The sequence below is a fragment of the Camelus bactrianus genome, chromosome 6 (assembly GCF_048773025.1).
Source record: "Camelus bactrianus isolate YW-2024 breed Bactrian camel chromosome 6, ASM4877302v1, whole genome shotgun sequence".
NCBI lineage: Eukaryota > Metazoa > Chordata > Mammalia > Artiodactyla > Camelidae > Camelus > Camelus bactrianus.
Window position 1 is genome coordinate 23,508,865 of NC_133544.1, and position 14,923 is coordinate 23,523,787.

At 48.9% G+C, this 14,923-nt stretch overlaps 1 protein-coding gene across 3 annotated transcripts in view; it reads right to left on the bottom strand.

The window, feature by feature from the left end:
- The window catches only part of ESRRB (estrogen related receptor beta), a 156,355-nt gene extending 141,678 nt beyond the window's left edge, over positions 1-14,677 (bottom strand). For 2 of the 3 annotated variants that reach the window (XM_074365205.1, XM_045511350.2), the window contains exon 1: positions 14,046-14,677. Coding sequence is in view for 1 of the 3 variants with exons in the window: in XM_045511348.2 (XP_045367304.1) it covers positions 14,046-14,047 (2 nt within the window). In the remaining 2 variants the exon portion in view is untranslated. The remainder of the gene's footprint in view (positions 1-14,045) is intronic. The other variant, XM_045511348.2, reaches the window with a different exon arrangement.
- Between the last annotated feature and the right edge of the window lie 246 nt (positions 14,678-14,923).

Below are 14,923 nucleotides of genomic sequence, written 5' to 3' on the forward strand. Positions count from 1 at the left end.
GCTGGGTGACAGATAATGCCACATAGCCTGTTCTGGCCTTTGGCTGAAGGGAAATCAAGGGACACTAGCCAAAATTTTCTCCTGTACGGAAACTTTTTTTTTTAAACATTTTTTTTTTCTTGAAGTACAGTTGATTTACAATGTTGTATTAGTTTCTGGTGTGCAGCATAGTGATTCAGTTGTACATATATATATGTCTCTATTCTTTTTCATAATTTTTTATTACAGTTTACTACAAGCCATTGAATACAGTTCTCTGTGCTACACAGTAGGAGCTTGTTTTTTGTTTTTAATCTATTCTGTGCATAGTGGTTTGTATCTGCCAGTCCCCAGCTGGAGACTTAATGCCATCAAAGGGACCCACACGGAAGCCATCCTCTGGAGAAGAGGAGGAGGCTATTTCTCACTCTGTTTCCAGCTCCCACAGAGTGAAAGCATAAGGTGGTAAGTGATTCTCTCTTCCTCTGCCTTTGGTGAGCAAAACCAGTAGAGAGCGAGGTGTAACACAACTCGGGCATTGGCATCTGCAAGTCCTGTCTCTGTAACCTACCGTCTCCAACACCCAGGTGCTTTATGCCGGCTCTTCCCCGGGCTCGTCCTGGAGAGTGATGAAAGTCCACAGTCATGGAGGTGGAGAGACAGAGGCCCTCACCAGGACCTGCCTCAGGTAATCTCTCTGGGGGAGATGCTGTTGGTGCTTTGCTCAGATCCCCCGGCCCCCAGTGCACCCATCCCTAGCTGCTTAGGGCTGAGGCCCTCTCCTGAGAATTGCCTTTGATGGGTGGGAGCCCCCTTGGTCCAGAAGGGTCTGGGAGGTTAGTCCCTCCCCTTAGGGCAGTTTCCAACCACTGACAGATTGGGAGGAGGGTACAACGGCCAGTATGCTTGCCCTAAAGTGGAACAGCTCTGTGTGTGGTGTCACTTATGCTCCAGAGCTCCCCCTGGGATCAGGCTGATGCCAGACCTCAGCTGAATCCACATCCTTACTTATTTTAAATTTTCTCCCTGCCCTCTCTCCACTTCCTCACTCCCCTACAGCTTTCTCCAGACAGCACTCCCTCAATACATCTCTTGCCCAGAATTTCCATTTCTGGTTCTGCTTCTAGGGACACTGACCAGACACACTGCCCTCCCCCACCTCTCAGGGATCTTCCTCAAACAGGCAGGTGACAGTGGAACACATAAGAAAGGGAATGCCGAAACACCTAGCAGAGATACTTGCACACCCATCAGATGAAGAGGCAATGACTAAGCAACAAACAGATCCACCCAACCTGGGCCAAATGCGGGCTTCTGCCCTGCGAAGGCCCCCGCAGTGGGAGAGAACACAGCTGGTCTCCTCTGGGTCACTCCTATCTGGAGAACCAGAGCCGGGGTCACGGCCATGACTCAGGAAACCAGCAGATCCTGCATTTCACCCCAATCCCTTGTCCCATGTGGCCTCCACCAAGAGCAACCACAGTCACATCAAATGAGTCCCTACTACCCAGCCCCCACCCGCAACACACACAGAACTTTCATTTTCTCCCTGCAAAAAGAGAGCTGGAGGATTAGAGACCCTAAGAACCTCAGACAAAGCGGGAAACAGTCCCCAAGGAAAGCGAGTACTTCAGAGACAGGAAAGTCCTCCACTGAATTGTCTCAGCAGCTTCAATGATCGCACAGAGGTTTTCAACATGACACGGCGGCTTAGGAAAGGGGGGAGCTTGGAACGTTGGGAATCCGTGACTGTCAGACATCCACTAGCATTTCACTGCAAAACCCAGGCCAGTGGCCCCCCACTGCCTCACCCCATCCACTGTATTCAGGAGGCAGATTGCAGACTCTGAGGGCCCCTTAAGAGTAAGGGAGACCAGAGGAAAGGCAGGAATCTGATGAACCTTTCCCCCGTGGAAGGTCACAGACAGGGAGATGGTAAACACTTTGTCCCAAACTGTGAGCACATGCTGGACTCCATCCAGGTGGGGAGATATTATAACTCTGCTCTGGGATGTGATTCGCATCCCAAGAGCCAAGGTGGGCAGATCAAGAGGAGTTAAAGGTCGCAGGAGACTGGGCGAGAAGTCCAGCCACCCGAGGCTGTGGCACTGGCACTGGCGAGTGACCCCTCCTCCCCCATCTCACTCCCTCAATTTAAAAAAAAAACAAAACATGTGGTGGATTACAGTTGGCGCAGCCCACACAAGAAGGAAGGACACACAGCATCCCACAAGAAGTCAGGATGATACTGGTGGCGGGAGAGGGGTGCAGCACCAGTGTCACGTTTCTAAAGTAGACAAAGCTCTCAGAAGACAAAGTCAAGACAGACGACGTGTGGATAGAGCGTGGTGGGGGGAAAGAAGAGAGGGGAAACGTCAAGGGAATGAAAACACTGTCTATGGGCTGATTGAAGAAAGGTTACAATGTCCGAAGTGGGAAAGGTGATAGGGGAGCCGGCAAGGAACAGTCACAATAAAGCAGGAGACACAGGAATTGACCACGCATCACCAGGGCTTTTAAAGCCTACCCGTGGTAGCCACCGATTAGGTCTACGTGTTACCATTACCAGCTCCTCTGGAGAGATTTAAAAAATTGATTTAGGGGAAAGGCGGTTAGTAGTGGCAAGGGAGAGCTAAGGGTGATTAACAGGGGACTCATTTGATGGAAGCATCTGTGTTGCAATATTTACAAGGATGCAGGGACTTGGGGAAGAAAAGCCAGAATTGTAGGATCTCTTGATGGGTCTGTTAAGGGGGACATCTGACACTTTTCAAAGAAAATAAATAAAAACACCAAAACTTTTAAAATGTTGGACCAAGTTCAATATTTATGTAAATGATACCAAAGGGTATTGGTTTGGTTTTCATGGGTTGCCTGCTTGCACTTAGCCTTGTAATGTATTGTGGAGGTGATGGCAGATCGTTCAACTTACTTCCTGGGTGACCTTAAGTAAGATCCTCAGTGCCTCTGTCTCCTCTATCTGTAAAATGGGAACAATAATAATACTTACATCTTTCAGTCGTTATAAGGACCAAGTAAGAGAAACTACGTAGTTTCCAGCTTATAATAGGCCCTTGATAAATGCCTCTTTCCTTCTTCCATATTCAGAAGAGGTGAGACACAAGAAGAAGCCAAGAAATGATGCAAGCAGTAAACAACAACGTAAGGAAACTGCAAAGAAATGTCTCAAGGAAACGTCATGCTTAGGTACCAGATAATGGTACTGTTAACATGCAGTGAGATTTACTGTCAGGAAAAAAATAAATAAATCCTTCACAATACTGTGCAAAAAGAGTAATGCTGAAGGATTTTCTAAGGCTTTCAATTCGTAACGTGGTTCCTCTGCAATGTGAAAACTGCTGGTTAAAGAAAATATGAGGTTTTAGGGGGCTAGAGAACAAAGCATGTCCCCAGGCTCAGTATGGAAATGACAACGACCCAAGACCCCCTGAACTGTGAGAGTGCAGTTGTCAGGACCGTCCTTCCGGGAGATTTTGGTGGAGGACCAGGAAAGGCCCGAGATCAAGGGTCCAACATATGAAGGGATCCCTTTATCAGTTTTGTGAAATGGCATAGACGGAAGTGAAAGGGGCACAAGGGATCAATAGAAGCAGAGTTCGGGACTTATGGGAGAATATTTTAGAAATCAGTTCAAGTAAAAGAACTGTCACACCGAGATTAATGACAAAATCAAGGCCATTTAGTGAAAAATAAGAAAAAAAAAAACTCTATCAGGAAGCACATAGGGACTCTGAAAATGGGGAAGGCAAACTTTGTGCTCTGAGGTCTCTTTATTTAGCAAGTCTCCAAATGTAATATTTTAAAATTAACTGAGTATGATGGAGAGAGGGAAGAAAAGACCAGCAAGAGACAGTAGGATGGTCCTACAAAGACGCAGGCATGGCAGCTGGGAAAACGTATCATTCCTAAAAGTGTTTTCAGTGGGTTGGTTTCAGGCAGCTCAATTTATATTTTGCTAAAGGATTTTCCAGTTTACACTACGAAGGCATGAACCACCACCCCTGACCAACGAAGGAGGACACAGAGGCTGGAAATTCAAGCCATTAACCACTGTCAGCCTGGCCTGTGGCATTTCTGGAAAAAGCCAAGTTGATACTGGGTTGGGGGCTTGGCGCTTACTTGTGTCATTTCTTTCACTAGTACCTTCAAAGGCCAGTTGGGTTACTGTCACGCCCAGGCTTTGTGCTAGGTAATGGGACCCCCAATCCCTGCCCATGGAGCCTTGATTCTGGAGGGAAAACTATGACACAAACAGTTGTGACCCAAGATGCTCACTGCCGGGGTGGGGCACAGGGGCAGTTCAGAGCTGGACCTAGAAGAGCGCGTGGACGTTATCTAGTCCACCCATTCCTTTTACAGGTAAAGAAACAGAGGCAGAGAGAAATCAGGTGGCTTGTGCAAAGTCATCAGGCAGAGGCAGAGCTGGGAGGAGAACGGGGGTGTCTGGAAACGAATTTAAAAGCTTGCTCAACATACTGCCATAAAAATCAGTTTTATTTCCGTAAGCAGTTTGGTAGCCCCCACAGCAGTGTCCGGCTACATCAGTAGAGTGTCACATTTCAAGGTAATGAATCAGATATTTTTAGCAAATAGATTCCACAGGTTTCATTATGATGCATCCACTTGCCTTCCCTCTGCCCCCATCCCCCATCTCCAATGATCAGGCAAATTCATCCCTCAAAATAAATGGTGATGCGTGGCATCTTTGCATGTTTTAAAAACTTCTATAAACACTACGATCCTGTCTCTAGAATTTTCCTGACTGCTTTTCGTTTATCAATGCCGCTGACTCTTCAAATCCACCAAGACTGCTCATTAGATTAATGGTTGGTTCTGCTTCAAAGCGTCTATCACAGAGGGCAGAGATCTGGGTGAAGATTCTGCATGAGATAGATGCCACCACCCTACTTCTGTTGCCCAAGAGTAAAGCCTGAACTTGCAGGGACTAATATCCACCCCATGGTCTTTTCCTCTGGGCGTAATGTGGTGCTGGGTTCCCATTCGTTTCCAAAGGAGCAACAGCAGATGGGCATCTGAAGGCAGAATTACATTCGAGTCATTACATGAGGGTGTTCTCAATTGAGTGCCCTAGAGTAAATAGTAATTACATGTTCCTTCAAGATTGCTCTCAGCCTGAGACGGGGAAAGAAGAGAGTCATGGATGGTTGACCACAATATCCTTAATGTGCATACATGCTCACAAACACACAGGCTGGTCATGAGTCTGGATTTGGAATTTTCCCCTAAGAACATGATGTCGGTTCTACAAGGCCCTTGAAATATCCAAATCAGGCCCCCTTGGAGACACCAGAAATTGCTCTTACCTACTCCCATTCCTCTTTCTTTGCTAAGCACTCCTTAAATATGCACCAACAGATACGCGGAAGACAAGCAGTCCCCACTCAGTTACTTTGTACAAGGAGGAGGAATTGGCTCTCTGCAGAGAACACACTCCAGTGACTCCACCACACTGATGGACACACAAGACAACCCATCAAAACCATTTCCAACCTCACACCTGCACGTCAGCAGCCATCTGTGATAGGTGCTGGAGAACAGATCTCCCCGAGGGAGACGGCTTGGCCAGATCACCCCAAACCCCGTGAAGGCACTGGGAGGGCGCTCACTTGGTTACGGGACGTGGAAGTGCAGGGAATTGTGGGGGACCAGGTATGTGTTTAAACCGCCTCTAGAGTAGCACCTTCTGCTGTATTTCTAAGCTGCCCATGGGGACTTTGGGAGGAATGTAGGGACTTTGAAAATGTCCTCCCTCTTGATCTTTTTGGCATGGGGCCCTAGAGGCTTTCCAAACTTATCTAGCAAGCACTGTTCAAGGGCCTTTCCGTGGCTCTCCTTTCATCTTCACAACTAGTCCACAAGGGAGGTGCCCTTACCACGCCCATTATACAGATGAGGAAACCCAGTGTGGAGTGGGACGGGGGGGAACTCGCCCAAGGTCACAGCCAGTACAAGGTGGACCTGGGTCATTTAGACACCACCCAAACCACTTCATGGAGGTCACCAAATACGTCAGTCTAGAACAGGTAGGCACTTCCCTTTCTAAAGGAATGTTTATCCTCTGAGTCTTATTTTAGCGTCACACCAATCTTGTGAGGCACTTAGAACAGGTTTCAGCCCCCTTCTGCTGGTGAAGAAATGAAGGCAGGGAGAGGCTAAGAACTTGCTGAGGGCACCCTGTTTGGCAACACTCTTCCCAGATCCCAACTGTGCTCCTGCCAAAGGATTCAAGCAAACCGTGAGGAGAAGATGCCCCACCCCTGGGGCTTCTCCGGATGCCTAGAGGCCCAGATGCCATTTCTGGGGTGGAAGATGGTAAGGGAGGAGAATGAGGACCACAGAGGTATAAAACCATGGTCTCAACAAATTAAAAACAAAATGAAAAATGCAGAGTTTATTTTTTTTCTAATTTTCTAGTTTTATTTATTTGTTTATGTTTTAAATTGAGGTCCTGGGGATTGAGCCCAGGACCTTGTGCGTGCTAGGTGTGTGCCCTACCACTGCACTATACCCTCCCCGCCATATGTTTGTTTTTGAACAAAAAGCCCTGACCAGTTTCCCCCTGCACCACCCAGGTGTACTTCTAGAGCAGGGAAGGTGAGGAGAGAGAAGCAGCTGAGAAAAATGAGAGACAACAGGGACGGATTGAGTCAGTAAAGGCGCTGATTCCACCCCTGCCCCCACCCCTCACCCCCACCATGACCAAAGCCAAGTCTGGACCCAAGGCCTTACATTCAAGGGACATAGGCAGGCTGAGCTGTGGTTACTGGTTATGTTAAGACTACCATGTACAAAGTCCATCATGAACAAACATTCTCAGACGTAAACTTTCAGAGCTGGAGGGCTTAAGAGATCGCCTCCAGTCCCTCACGTGATGATGCAGGGAGCTGAGGCCCTGAGAGCCTGTGCGCCTTAACTACCCCTGATGAACTGGGGGTGAACTGGACTGAACTCACCTGGCATCTGCCTCCGCCCAGGGTACCCAGCTGCCCCTCCGACCACCAGAACAGCAGATGGAGGCGGCCTTCAACACTGGCCTCCCTCCAGTTGACTTTGGTTTTTAACTGTTTATTTCAGAAGAATTCCAGCTTCACAGAGAGTCGAAAAGAAAATGTAGGTGGAGATTCCATGCTCACTTCAGCCTGCCCCTCCAGCTGACCTGCGCGCACAGGGTTCTGATGTAACCACAGACATACGGCAGGTGACAGGCTCCTTCCTGAGACTGACTTAGGAGTGAAGAATCCATCACACTGCTTTCTCAGATCTTATCTTTCCCTCCTCGTTGCCATGAACCCTAACACACACACATACACACGCAGCCTAATCAGCAATAATTTCACTCCTGAATATTGCTAGAAAGATCACTAAGCCAAGCTAATCAATTGTCTCAGCCAGAGACCAGTCCCCAGGAGATGCCTGGACTTTTCATTGCTATCATTTAACCCTCAGCAGCCTGAGCTTTTAGCCCATTTTCCAAAGAGAGTAGAAATATTGTTCTGGGCAGAATCCAGTGCCTAAGATGATGCTTCTAACTTGCCACCTTTCAAAAGCCTTGTCTGTGCTAATGGAAGCAGACACTCTGAAACACTTCAGAAGGAAGGTCTCCCTCTCATGTGCACCACCCGGGACCAGCGTGGTTAAAGCAAAGGAGGAGGACAAGGGCCCCACAGAGTACGAACAGCCAGAGGAAGAAGGTACAGCCTGGAAAGGGGAGAGGAGAGAGCCTGACAGATGAGGGACACAGTCACAGGAGAGACACCAGTCTAGCAATTAAATTTGACATCAGCTTAGACAAAGTTTCTCTACTGAACATAGTGAAATTCCTGGGAAGGTTTTTCCACATGTGAATAAAGGACAGACCTCATTTTCCCCCCTTTTTTTCCCCTTGGATGGAGGAACATGAAGACAGGAGAGACAGAGAGGGATGAAGGGTGGGGGCAAAGACCATGGTCAATGGGTCATGAGCTGATGTAGTTAAGGCAGCTAGACATTCATAACTTCAAATCACTCCCTGCTATGATTACGGGGTTGGAAGTGCCCCCTTGAGTGGAGAGACTCTGTGCAATTCACTTTGCATGCATTTATTGAACAATACTATGTGCCAGGCACAGCGCCAGGCACCAGGGCATCCAAAGTGGAATAGTAAGGAGGCAAAAGGGAGGCTGTGACAATTTCAATGTTTAGTAGTGGCACCTCCAAGGTTCTGGAAGGGAGAGCGGAGAGGAGGCAGGGAGAGGAACACAGGGTGCTTCATAAGTTTGGGGGGCACTGTATTCAAATTCTGATCCCCTGATCAGTGGGGGAAGAAAAGGGGGCGGGCTCATTGCCTTGCAGCATAGAGTCTCTCTACACAGACACGCAAGACATGTCAAGGACTTCGGCACTGGGGGCAGCCCACGAGAGGCTACCTCTGGTAGGAACTCTGGCGAGGCCCACTTGACTGTTGAATTCATTGGTCAAGCGACCCTGTTGGTAGAGAGGCCAGACCAGGCACCCGCTGCCTCGAAAACAGTCCGTTGGCTTCACAGCCAGGACGGCCTGGCCGGCTCTGCGTGGAGAGCCCGAGCTGCCCTCTGAGGATGCGGGGTGGCGGCGGTGCCCCGGTGACTCGGAGGCCCAGGAACACAACTGCTCACTGGAATGTGAACGGGGCCAAGAGCATTGACCAAATTCTGTTTCCCCAGGGCAGCAAACAGTCAGGCCTTCTTCCCCAACTTGGCACTGCTGTCCGAAGAAGCCCGGCTCACACCCTCTGCTCTCCCACCGCGGTTTAAAGCCCCGGGTTCCTTTCTGGCCGGGGGAGGGAGGTTCCCGATCTGCCTTGAACTCTGGTTTCCAATTGCAATAGCCCATTGGAGGATGGAGCTGGAAGTCTTACTGACACAGGACTGCTCTCCAGTGTTCAGGGAAAATAGCTGAATGTTTGTCCCCCCCCCCCCCAGATTCCTATGTTGGAGCCCTCATCCCCAATGTGATGGTATTTGGAGGTGGGGCCGTTGGGAGGTAATTAGGTTTAGATGAGGTTGTAAAGGTGGAGCCCCCATGATGGGCTTAGTGTCCTCTTAAGAAGAGGCGGGACCAGCGCTCTCACCCTCTCCTCCACCTGAAGACACAATGAGAAGGCAGCCATCTGCCCACCAGGAGGAGGTTCCCAACCCTTCTGGCACTTGGGTCTTGGACCAGCCTCCAGAACTGTGAGGATATGCATTGCTGTTGTTTGAGCCCCCAGTCCATGGTATTCTGCCATAGCAGCTGATGCAGACGAAGACTGAGCCCTTTAGTGGGAGGCACAGGGAACTGTTTTAAGCCATGTGACATGATGTGTGCAGAAGAGACTCCTCCCTGCTGAGCAGATAAAAGGGTAACACTTTCCAGGCACTTCATCTCCCCAACAATGATAAGGTAGATGCTATAATTACCCCCATTTAATAGATGAGAAAATCGAGACCTTAAGAGGTTAAGTAGCTCAAGTCTGGCAGCTGAGAAAAGGTGGTCGCAGAACATGAACTCTGGCTGTCCGACTCAGAGTGTGTGCTCATAACCACAGCTCTGGGCCGTCCACGGGAGGCACTCGTAGGGGCGGGAGGGCAGAAGTGACTGATGATGAGTTGGGCTCACGAAGGGGCGTGATGCGTAGCCCCTGCCGTTGGGGAGGTCCTGGTGCAGTGGGGGGACCCACAGGGGCACTCCCACAGAGGGGTGAATGAGGTAATGGATGGAGATAATAAGCTGGGGCTTCAAGAAGAGGAAGAAGCCAACCAAGTAAGGAGGGCTTCACAGAAGAGCTGATTCAGACGTGTTACAAATGGCACCTTGATACAAGGAAGGGCAAATGCAAGAGGACTCTCAGGCCACTGGGCATGAAGCACCAAGAGAAAGGACAGTGCCCCGGTTGGAGGGAAACAAAAGGCCAGAGGCCCCTGCAGATAGAAAGGTGGCTTCTGGAGCCTCTGCTGACCTCCTGGAGCAGGAAAAAAGGCCCAAGCGAGAGGACTAGAGGCTGCTCACTTGGCTGGTGGAGAAAAAAGGCCCAGTGTCTACAGAGCATTCAGAATCCTCCTGTATCAGGGATTCTGGCCCTTTTTTTCTGAAGCTGAAGAAGGAAACTGCACTCCAGGGGAGCCCGGGGAATGTTTTCCCAGCCCTGTGGCTCTGACTGTCCCCTCTCCTCCATGTACTCCAGAGAATGAGGGGAGGGAACTCAGACTCCTGACCTTGGCTTTGCCTTGACTTTGCTTGACCTTGGCCAGGTTGCTCCTTGCCTTCTCTGGCTGGAGATTGGAGTTCTCCACCTGCTTTCTCCTGGGCGCAGCGAACCAGATGGGCTTCGTGGTCCTGGTGTGCAGAGAGCAGAGCCGAGGGGCCGGGGACCCAGGCCGATCACAGAGCAAAGGAGGAGAGAGGGGCCGGTGGGGATGTGAATTCACTCTTGAAGAGGAAGCCACCATTTCAGAGGCAGGACGGAATTCGGGGAGACCCCTCTCTGCCAGCTCCACCTGGCCGCTGGGGGATCTCTCCAGCTGCTGGTAAATTGAGCCATTCTCCTGTCTCCATATTTTCACCTCAGGACTGGAGAAGGAGAACTGATTTGGGGGAGTTGAAGGCACCAGCCCCTCCAGCCCCTCCAGGCCCTCCGTGAACCCGGGGATTTTTTGTCTGAACACATCAGCTGACTGGCTTCAGAGCTTCTGCCACAGTTTCCATCTTCGCTTTGTGAAACGGTTCCCTTCTCTCTCCTCCACCTTCCACTTGGCCCAAGTTGTACAGCAGCCTGAAAATGCTGATGGCTTAACTGGTTTAATTTTTTTTTCCCCAGCAGCCCTGAGGGGTTTTAACTCTTTCCTCCTGCAGAAACCCTGCTTTTGGAGTTGAATGTTTAAACTCTCACTGGGAGACTCATAAATATTCGGAGTCACTCTCTCCCTCTCTGTTTGATTAGGAAATGAGCCTTTAACTCAATGTAATCCCCAAGCCATTAACAAAAAAGCCCTCAACAGCTCCACTATTAGAATTTCACTCTTAACCCGCTGAGGATTGAATTAGATTAACATAACTACCCGCAATCTGAGTTTATTTTCTGTGCCAGATAGAAATGTGTTTTTCAGGGAAGGCGAGAAGGGGGAGGAAAGGGAGGAGGGAGAGAGAGAGAACGCGTGGGAGGATAATGAAATGTAAAAATAGAGATAAGAGAAAGATGGACAGACACACTGTAGAGGTGAAGTGATGGGGAGAAAGGGCTGTGCACGGTCTTTGGTTGAAAAATTCTGCCAGCTGCCATTTTTCACTTGTGGGGTATTTGGAGAGACCTCAGCTGAGGGAAATGGTTTGAATGAGGGGAGCGCTTTCCAGGTACTTGCGATTCCTTCTTCCTCGAGATTGATGTTCCTGCACCTGAGCCCGCCCGTATTCCAAAGCACCTGCTCACTGGCCCCACTGGCCCCACTTTGGGAGGGAGGAGGTCGGGGCTGGGTTTCCACGCGCTCGAGGGAGGGTGGGGGACACATAAAACAGCAGCATGCATACAGGCAACCGCGAATTTACATCCAAGAAACAAACAATGATGAGGATGGAATGGGTTAGATTTTACAGACTTGAAGTCACAGGCAGCCCCGTGACCAACTGCATTTAAGAAATCCGTTTGGGAAAAAAATGAGTTTGACGGGAGCTTGGTCCACATAAAATTAATCGTTATTGAAGCAGAAACGAAGTAATCAGAGGCTGCCTTATGCAAACACATTGAAGTTTCCCCAACCGCATCTCTATAAATAAACCCAAAGGAGAAAAACTACACTCTGAACTTGAGGATGAAAGCCAGGCCTTCCATCACACTGCCAAACAAGCCCCCACCCCACCTAAAAGCATTCACAGGTAGCCAAAGGGAGGAGCAGTTTTTGTCCAAAGTTCCACCAAGTATTTTCCTCTCTCAACTGTTAACGTTAATGAGAACATAGTACTTGTTCAGAAATGGGGAGCGCTCGCCCACTGCATTTCATCATAGGCCGGCAGGCTCCAGTGTGCATGTTTAGGAGGGGAAGGAATGGTTTGCTCTTTTATGAAAAGCTTAAAAAAATGTCACACTGTTCCTAAAAGGCCGTCGAGATCAGAAAGTCCTAGAAGTTCAATTTTGCAAACAGCTGACTGCTGAGATTTCTGAATGCAATGTCTCAATCACTTGATTCACTTTGAGCTTTAATTAACAATCACCCTCCAAATCCCACTTCAGCATTGTTGTGGGAAACCTTAGCAGGATACGTGTATCAAAACAGAGGCCTTGGAACAGAGAAAATAATAATGCTATTATTATAATAATGTATAATATGTTCAACTCCTGTTTATTTTTTTTTCTCTATTTCTTGGGCTTTACTTTCCCTATTAGGTTTTAAATGGTGACATTTCCCCCCATTTTCCACCAAACTCCTTATTCTGAATTTTTCCACCAAACTCCTTATTCTGAATTTTTCCACCAATGAAAGTCAATTTACTACCTGAACATGTGACACTTGCTTTCTAATTTTTTGTTCCTTCCTGATCCCCAGTCTGTCCTCCACAATAACAAATGAATGAATTAAAGACATTAATTACCTCAAATAAATACTGGTAAAAATAAAGCACCAAGAGAAGAAAAGTGAAAGTTTCATAAAGGTCAAAATGAAAATGAGAGCAAATTGCTGCTCTAAACATACGTGTGTGTCCATATTTAACTTTCATCAAGTAGTTATTTTCTACTAAAACGATTTTGTTTTTAAATCCAAAACAATCCAGACATACCTGTTTTGTTTCGTGTTTTTAAATTGTTGGAAAGATTGATTTGTCAGAATATTGTTTTCCCAAACAAATCAAGAAGTAATCCTTAGCAATATAGTATATGGTAAGCACTGTATTGGTAAATAGAAACCCAGGCATTATTTGGTGGTAAAAAGAAAAATGCCTTTTAAACGTTGTGTATAATATACATTAAGCGTCAACACATTTTTTTTTTAACTTAGGCTACTACTCCTTCGTAAATAATATTTGGCAAATCTCTCCAAGTGCAGCATTTTTAGTTAACACTAAGCATTTTCCAGAAACTAAACTCCCATATGTTCCTTGGGAGGCCGGTGGCATGTTGGCCGTGTGGACCAGCGGACGCCTGGGGACCGCCCTCTCTGGGAGCCACTGGAGTTGCTCATGGATCCCTCACTCTGATCGTCTGAAAGCAGGGCTTTAAAGAGGATCCTGCTATTCAGTTTCTTCCTTCGGGAAGGGTGCAGAGCGATGGCTCAACGGCACATCTGGCTTCTGTCCTTTCAGACGCTCTTGTTCCCCCAGCCCCCACCCAAGTTCCCCTTTCAGGATGAATAAAACACACCAAATAAGCGAGCCAATGAAAGCCTGGAAGGCAAGACAAACTGTCAGCTCTCATCCTGACTTCTCAAAGCCAACTCACTCCGTGCAGAAAAAAAAAGTCATTTTCCTTTGAAACACTATAGAAAAGCTGGCCATTGGCACTGTCATGATTTCACCCTGAACCTGGAAGCTCCAGGGCTGAGCCCAAACCTGCCGAGAGCCCTCCATCATCACCTGTCCTGCGTGAACTGGGTCTTCCCTCCGTAACCTTCCCAGCTCACCCAGTGCTGGAGCTGCCAGCAAATAAAAGTTTTCATGCTGGGAGACATAACCGCCCCGCTGAGTCGCATGTAAACTTTCCCTTGCCCTTTTGATTTACTTACTTTTTCTCAGCGAAAACAAATAAAAATAAAAGGGAACCTACTGATTCTCAATGAGTTTGTGTAACCGTCCCACCCAGCCACTCCTGGTCCCTCTGACCTTCCCATGACAGTCTGGGAGAGGCAACACTTCCTCTGGGCCGCCCAGAGGTGCTCGACGGTGCCGAAAACCAGGATGAAAGAGCAGGCGTGGGGAGATACTTTTATCTGGTAAAAAGGGCGAGGGAGGGAGAAAGAGAGAACCGGGGTGTGTGGGAACAAGGACAGGAAGGTACGGGGCAGAGTCTGGGGCAGAGGGAAGGGAGAAGGCGCCGTACTCACATGCTTGGGGAGGGGACAGGGCTGGCGGGGAAGGGTCTCCCCCTCTGCTGTTTCCAGTTGCTGATGGCTCGTCGCTCGGCTCCTCCGGCACCAGCTGACAGTCCCCTGTCTGTGTCTCTTTGTGACTAAGGACACAGTACTCCCAACCTATAAATAGATCCCCGACTCCGTGATTGATATAACAGGCAGCTGACAAAAAAAAAAAAAAAAAAAATCCCACAACCATAACCAGGTCTTAAACAAAACAGCAAAAAGCTCGAGACTTTCAACTCCATCGAGCCCCATGCAGACCGCACAGATGGGCACTGGAAAGGGGGCAAGCAAAAGAGACAATAAAGAGCAGGAGGAAATGGGGGGGAGGACAAAAAAAGAGGGAAAGAGTGGAAGACAGTTACTTCTCTAGTGGTGAAGAAGTCACCTGGGGTCACTGGAGAGCCGAGGGGTGATGGCTGGCAGAGAGAGCAAGGAGGAGGATGGGCAGGAGGGCCTGACCCCGTGAAGGAGAGGCCCTGATCCTGAGCCCCTGGCCTGGTCAGGGCTGGAGTCAAAGTCCTGACTTGGGAGCATTCGTCAGCGCAAGTGCTTTCCACGAAAGTTTCCATGCCTCCTGCCAGATCAGGAGGAGGGGAGGGAGCAGGCAGACTTTCCTAGCTCAGGGGCCAGAGAGACTTTTTGGGGGACATGCAGGAGGCTCCTGGAGGGTCCTCCAGAGGATGGATATGCAGGTGAGGGGTTGGGATGGAGCTTGGAATCACCTGTGCCAGGTGAGGCAGGGCCCAGTGGGACTGTTCGCAGCATGTAAAGGGTTTTTAAAAGGGCAGGGGTGACATTCCAGACAGAATAATTGCCCAGAAAGGTGGGGCAGCCTCCCCAGGGCA